Source organism: Lygodium microphyllum, chromosome 30 (assembly GCF_053477565.2).
Source record: "Lygodium microphyllum isolate KBCC chromosome 30, Lygodium_microphyllum_v1.1.10, whole genome shotgun sequence".
NCBI classification, from domain to species: Eukaryota; Viridiplantae; Streptophyta; class Polypodiopsida; order Schizaeales; family Lygodiaceae; genus Lygodium; species Lygodium microphyllum.
The window spans coordinates 80,679,558-80,687,098 of NC_141164.1; the positions used below are offsets into that span (position 1 = coordinate 80,679,558).

At 40.1% G+C, this 7,541-nt stretch overlaps 1 protein-coding gene across 1 annotated transcript; it reads right to left on the minus strand.

The window, feature by feature from the left end:
• Positions 1-2,573: 2,573 nt before the first annotated feature.
• Positions 2,574-7,063, minus strand: LOC148010034 (uncharacterized). Its single transcript, XM_087673123.1, has one exon. The coding sequence runs from the start codon at positions 6,791-6,793 to the stop codon at positions 5,909-5,911; it is 885 nt and encodes a 294-aa protein (XP_087529249.1). The 5' UTR covers positions 6,794-7,063; the 3' UTR covers positions 2,574-5,908.
• Between the last annotated feature and the right edge of the window lie 478 nt (positions 7,064-7,541).

The window sequence follows — 7,541 nt, forward strand, 5'->3', positions numbered from 1 at the left end:
TCATCTAATTTCTTAGATGACAACCTCTTTTCCTAGATAGAGGTATGCAGTTTATCTTTTTCCTAGATAGAGTTATCGATTTCCTATATAGAAATGTAACACACTCATTTAATTTCCTAGATGACAACCTCTTTTTCTAGATAGGGATATGCATTCTATCTAGGGAAGGAGTTTTCCTAGATATACATACCAAAATGCCTAGTTATATCTAGAAAATGTTCTCCGTTTTCCTAGTTTGTGAGGTTTTCCCTATATAGCGAACGGCTAGAAGTTCTTTGTGTATGTATAGGTTCATTAAATTGGATAGGAAGATTGATGGGCATGATTTAGAGAGTGCCACTGCATTTTAGGAAAATTTTGCTTTCTCTATTATTCAAAACTTGAGGTAAATATTTTCTTATAATGATATTTTAGGTTGCTTTAAGGCTTTGGCACCTTCTAGCTTTCCACCTGGGTTGGGATTTAGAGATTATGGCAGTGTGGAAATCCAAAAGCTAGCATCATTTTATGGTGAGAAGAAGAGAGCAACTAATGGTGAGGTTTTTGAGGAATTGATTGACATTATCCAAGCTTAGCAAGAGTATCAATACTTTAAATTACAAGCTCCTCATGAATGGAAGGCATGGAGCTTGTTAGAAACATGGGTTGCCATTGGAAGAAATGCAACAATGTGCATGTTAAGTATCCCATGTTATTGAGATTGGCTGTAATTGCCCTATTGCAATGTTGTAGCACAACATCATGTGAGAGAGGATTTAGTGCTCAAATCATAATAAAATCTAGATTAAGAAATTTCTTAAACACAAAAAATGTGGATGCTTTGATGCATATCTCAATTGAGGGGCCAGGCAGCTTGGATGATTTCAATTTTTGCGACACAATACGGATGTGGACTAATGGAGCAAAAACAAGTTTGACATATCTATGGAGACATTGCAAGGTAACTTCAACTATTTCTTTTTTTCTTTTTTTCTTGTATCTTTCTATTAGTATATGTGAAATATTTTGTTTAATCATTTTACAGCTCAGTGCTTATAATTTCATATATGTCTATCTTTATGTAGGCTAAATGATACTGAAGATCTTCATGCCCTAGGCTCACAAGGGGTAAACTACTTTCTAATTATCTTATCAATCGAATTACATGTGTCTACTTATATATACTAATGTATATCAATATTGTTACTAACTTGTTTTCTTATGCTCAATGTGTAGGTTTATGAAGACTGTAACGAGCTTGCATATTGAATTCCCTGTGTGTGTGTGTGTGTGTGTGTGTGTGTGTGTGTGTGTGTGTGATTATTTGGACGTGTGGTTTTTTTAATGTGTGTGTGTTTATTTCATTTATTTTAAAAAAGCCTAAAAATATATGGCCAATGATGACAAAAATCTTGGATCCTTAGCTTGTTGTAGTTAAGGATCCTATAGAAAGATCATATTTTATGATGTTGCATTTTGTACCATAAGTCCATCTTATTGTGTATAACTTTCTTTTTTCTTCTTCTTCTTCTTCTTTTCATACTCATGTATGAGCATGTTTTACATTGAGACTTTAGAGGATAGAATAATGAATGTGCAATAGCTTGGATTTTTTGTTTTTCATGGTGTGCTTTGTGTGCTTGTTGTTGTATTAATGTGTGGATCTCTCTCTCTCTCTCTCTCTCTCTCTCTCTCTCTCTCTCAAATGGATAATTAACACTAGTATAAAAAAAGTCCAAGGCGAATAAACAAAATATCATTTAGATTGTTTGTAAGAATTGAATTATGTATGTATTGCATTATAATTTGTAAAAATATTTAGTGTTGAACAATTGTAGATTAAAACTTGTGTTGTTATGCAACATTTATAGCTACGTAGTATGGTTCATGGATGGCGACTCCAAGGATATTCTTGTACTATTCAAGCTACGTAAGTTCATGCAAGATGACATGGGTGTTTTAAAATTTGCAAGTTCATTGAGTGAATTGGAAAAACAATGAATATCTTTGCATATTTTAAAATATATTATTAGAGCTTAAATGCTAATACAATGATTATTTGCTTTATAATGAAATTATTAAATATGGGATGTAAAATGTATAGTCTTTAATTTAAGGGCCAAATTATGAACTAAGCGTGAAATTACCGTCATCTTTGAGAACCGACCAGGATTTAAACATCCAAGTTGAATATAAGAGTAGAAGGTTTTTCTATTGGTTCCAAAAAAGGGCTGCAGGTGACTCACGAGAGTGCCAGTAGACTCTGCGTTTGCAGTCCTGACTCATGACTGCAGATGACTCACGAGAGTGCCAGTAGACTGTGTCACTATAGTACATATTTCAAACAAGGAAAACGTCTCCCACATGTATGCATTAATGCAAGGTCATGTTTCCATTACTTGCTTCCGATCTTCACCTGCATTTGCTTGCTTGAAAGTTGAAACCGCCACCTTAGAACAATGGATGTAGCTGTCGATGCTGTGATTGCGCATGCCGCCGACTTCTCAGTACGCCTGCTTACCGCCTTGTTGGGCACTACGACTGTGGACCACAAGATCGCAATTGGGCTGCATAACAACTCCAAGGATGAGTGGAGCGCACCTCGCGTGCACTTCGTGTCCGGCACCTCCACAAGGAACTTTGGACACGAAACTAGATAGCAAATACACACATATCTAGTAGATACACATGTTTTTCTAGATAGTACCTAGGAAATTTTTAGTTGAAACTAGGTTTTTAGTTTTACTAGATAAAAGTGAAGCTATAACTAGTGAAATCCATGTCTATATGATAAAGCGAGAAGATTTTCTATATAACATCTAATATAGCCATGTTTAGTAGATTTAAAAATCAAGCTATAACTAGCAAAATAATTGTAGATGGCAAATGAGAACAAATTAGTGCACAACATGTGGCAAGGAGTTCGGCAATTTGCATAGCCCTCTTTATAATGGATGCCCCTCCATTTCTATGTCCTCCTCATGTGCCTCCAAGGGTTGTTCTGGGTCTTGACTTTCAGCTACTGGCACATTGGAATCCTCCTGATCATCTAGAGATAAAATGTTGAGACAAGAGCAAAATCATTTCCACCAAAAGCACCTTGAAGCCCATTGACCTTTGGGGTGGTTGATAGCATATCAGCCATTCTTTCATAAAACTCCCATCTTGATTATTTTGCACCTGATATGGCCTCTTGGCATGCTCTTTCATGTATGCCTTCTTTAAGTTATTTCACTTATTTTAGCATTGAGTCTCAGTGAATTCCATTCCACAACTTGCATTCACATCTCGAGCAATTTCAACCCAATGCTTAGTCTTCAAATTCCCTCAATTCAAAGAAATCCATTTATCCTAATAATAGTCAGGAAGAGTGAAAATTTGGAAAGAATACCAAATCTCATTCTTCTTTGTACAAGCAGTTGGCCCTTCCACAGCTTGGGTTGGTGTTGGAGAGACTTTTTGCAAGGATGGAGTATTTCTTTGTGAAGAGGACTGTCCAATGAGAGAGCTTACAAGTGATGGGTTGTTGACATGTACATTTGAAGAGGGTAGAGGGTTTGGGATGTTGGAAGAGGGTTGAGGATTTGGAACATTACTTGATGGTTGTAGGGTTGACATAGCTAGAGATTGAAATGGACTAGGCATAACAGGTTGGGATTCCAACACTATTTCATCTTCTAACTCATTAAGATCAAGGGTATCATGTGGACTACACAATGATTCCAAGAAACTATGGTGTGAGTTGAAAGATGGTTGTACAACACAACTTATAGCTTGCACAAAGAAATGTATATACTACATGTTACTTATGCACTTATGCCAATAGAATTCCAACACAAGTTATGCACTTATGCATAAGAATGGTTGAAATAGGAATGGGTACAGTTAGAACTGTTTAGAACAATTATTAATTTAATTTAAGATTTAAAACGTAGCCAGAAGGCGCGAGAGGAGAGATGGGCGCAGACAACTCGGGACAGGATGCGCAGCTTGAAGAGGAAGAAGAAGGGCAAACAGGGGAAGACAGAGTGCAAGAGGATCTCTGAGGCCAGGCGACTCCATAGCTCAGGCTTCAGCTCGACAGGCCATAGATGCAAATTACGTTGGATCGACCGGCAAATAGGGAAGGGATGACGACAGCACTCTAAGCCGTAGATGGCAAAGGGATGAGGGCAGAAGCTAGTTGGGTTGCAGACGGGGAAGGGGAGAGAGCACCAAATGGTAGCAAACGACTGTAGCGACTGGACTGGACTGTAGCACCCACCAATGGAAATGGCAAAGCGAACAGAAATGGCATCCACCAATGGAAATGGCAAAGCAAACTAGAGGAGCTTATTGACTAACAAATTGTAATGTTGCCCAGATAGCCAATCACAGCCAAAGCAGCTTCGACTACTTCAAAGAACTTGCGTGTAATACCCAAATGCAGAGGCCTGATGTTTATGTGCGCGATGGTGGGGAGACATAGATTGTGAATCGACACAAGCTCCCGGCTTTGAGCAGCGCAGTAGGGTTTAATGTGGGGCTTCCTCAACCTTTTCTTTCCTGTCATTGGCGGCCTCTCCAGGGTCTTTGTCCTGTGGCTCCCGCTCATCTTCCACAGCGTGTTGCTGCGCTTCTTCCATGAGGTCCTCGAGGAGAATGTGCACGGGAAGATCTCATCATAACCGAGGATTAATCTGGCATCGGTGAGGTATGATCAAAAACTTGTATTTTACCGAATTTCTGTCATAGCTAGACAAATTTTAGCAATTTGGTGTTCCCATGGCTAATTTGCCATATGGTGAAAGGAAGATAAATACAATCAATGACATTGCCAATGGGATAACATCAATTCCAGTAGGAATGAATCCCATATACAACAGTAAATTGTATATAATGCAAAAGATGTTTGATGGTGATGAGAGTGAGAACCTGGGAGGATGGGTTTAGTCGGCATATAATGCAAAAGATTGGCGGAGAGTGATAGATCCAGCTTTATTGCTCCATCCCAATGGATATCAAAATGATTCGTCAGCAGAACGTCTAGATGAAGTTTATGGAGTCCTGAAAATAGCTTTGCTCTGCATGAACCACATCCCAAAAGATCGTCCATCGATGAGGGAGATCCTGGATGTGCTGTGCGGCCTGCTCTTGGAGAAGCGAAAGGTTCAACATATAATAAATATGGGCTCAACAACAGCAGAAGCTCAGGATAGTCCTGACTCCTGTCTCTGATAGTCTGCTAGCTTTAATGGGCTTAGCAGCAGCAGAAGCTCAACTGCTCAGGATAGTTCTGTCTCTGATAATCTGCCAGCTTTAATGTAATGGTCTTGACTCTTGAACACGCACTCGTCTCCGACTCCGTCTCCAAGCTTGGTTATAGCCCTTCAGTTGCCAGCAGTACCAAGCCAACGTCCTCTACCAGCCCATATTAATATTTGTGATGGTGAACTGTTGTACAGGTTGTAGCATCAGATCTTCAAGATCATAAGGCTAAGAGTAACATTCATATCACCACAACAGCAGCTATGACTAATTTTGATGAGAGTACTCATCATCATCATCATCATGTGGCTGAGCAGCACTGTAGTATACACCCAGCAGCTGAAACGACCTCCCACAGCTAGTATTGCATGTGATCATCACCCCCATCAAGCACCTGCTAGATCAGCACCAAATTCAGGCCCATTTAAGGTACTGACCCATAATGATCAATATTCTGCACACTCTGCATGATTTTACCTGACAATGATCATTATCTCATTATCATCATCATCACAATCTGCATGATTTGCTCTTACAATGATCATTATCTCATCATCATAATCTGCCTTGCTGAAATGACCTGCAATTTCTGATTCCCAATGCCCTGCAATGTAACAGTTCTACCCTTGTGGCAAAACTCAAGAGATAAGGCATTCAAATCTATACTGATTTTCCCCAATGATTACAGCCAATCATAACCCAGGACAGCATCTATTGGCCCCATATCCAATGCCAGAAGATCCCCTGCAAACTCATAATTATCAGAGAACTTGATCTTGGCATCCTGGCAACAATGTCTGCTGATCATATGCTGTCCATTCGCTATCTCCACTTTCAAACCATGGTCTATCTCTGTAGCAACCAATCCCACTCTTTGCAATGTTCTGCAATTAATGAAACTGTGAGTGCTACCACTGTCTTCCAATACATGAACAGATCTGCCATTAATCATTCCTTTCAACCTGATTGTGTCAACACTTTTGGCACCCATCAAGGCATGAAGTGAGATGGTATACAGTGTAGATTGGGCATCCCAATAAATCTGCTCATCATCCACAGGGACATTACCATTAGCATCACCTCTGACATGAAAAGGCATTGTAGGTTGATGCTCCAACACAGAGAGTGTTGGCTTACGGCCTTTCCTGCCACATGTAGGCTGAATATCAATCTCATGCATCACACGAGTGGTTTGCTCAATAGCCCCACCCGGATCAAAGGGAAATGCAGTCCCCTTTGTGGCTTCTATGTCAGAAGATTCATCTGCATCATGAGCTCCTGTCAATTCCTCATGAGAGACATCATGGGGGTCTGCTACGTCAGCCACTCCATCATCATCTGATGATTGAATTATCATGCTGAGTTTGGCTGAGCTGACATTCTTCATTTTGCACACATCTTGGTGCTCAAGTGTCCATTTCTCTCCACACCTAAAGCATAAATTTGCCTTCTTCCTACTGTCCATTATGGCCCTGGAATGTTGTTTAACTTCTGATTTGTCAAAACCAGAACTGGGTTTGACACCTGATTTTGCATCCATGGGCCTGTATGGCTTTGCATATGGCATTTTACTCCCAGTAACCGTTGGATATTGTGGAAAGGGGGCAGCTGCTGATTTCTTATCGATCCAATCAGCAAACTTTGTCTTCCTGTCAGCCTCATAAACAGTACCATAGGAGCTACCTGACAAATGCTTGTACTTGCCAGCATATTTTGGCTCAAACACCTCAGCAAGCTGGGCTGCTCGCTCTATGGTTTGAGGATTATGAGCTCTCACATCAGTAGCCAGAGAGGGATTTAAGCCTTGTATAAAATGCAGCAGCTTCCCCTTCTCGGAAATGTCCTGTACAAATAAGGAAAGCCTCCAAAAACGCTGCAAGTACTCCTAGACCGTACCAGAAGAAGTATGGCACTTCCAGTAGGGTCAAAGAGGATGAGTTGCAGGAGGTCAATCTAGGGACTGATGCTGAGCCAAAAATGGTAAAGGTTAGTGCCCAAGTAGAAGGCCAGTTTTTGGAGGATTTGATCAAATTGCTACAAGAGTATATTGATGTATTTGCTTGGGAGTATTCACAGGTAAAAGGCATTGACCCTAAATTGCACCAACACCATATCAATTTAAAAGAGGATGCTGTTCCAGTTGTGCAACAAAGATATCGTATGAATCCGAATTTTGCAAAACAGGTCAAGGTGGAAATAGATAAGTTGCTGGCTGTTGGCTTTATTAAGCCTGTAAGTGAGGTCACATGGTTATCACCAATCATTGTGGTACCCAAGAAGAATGGCAAGTTGAGGGTGTGTGTGGACTACAGAAA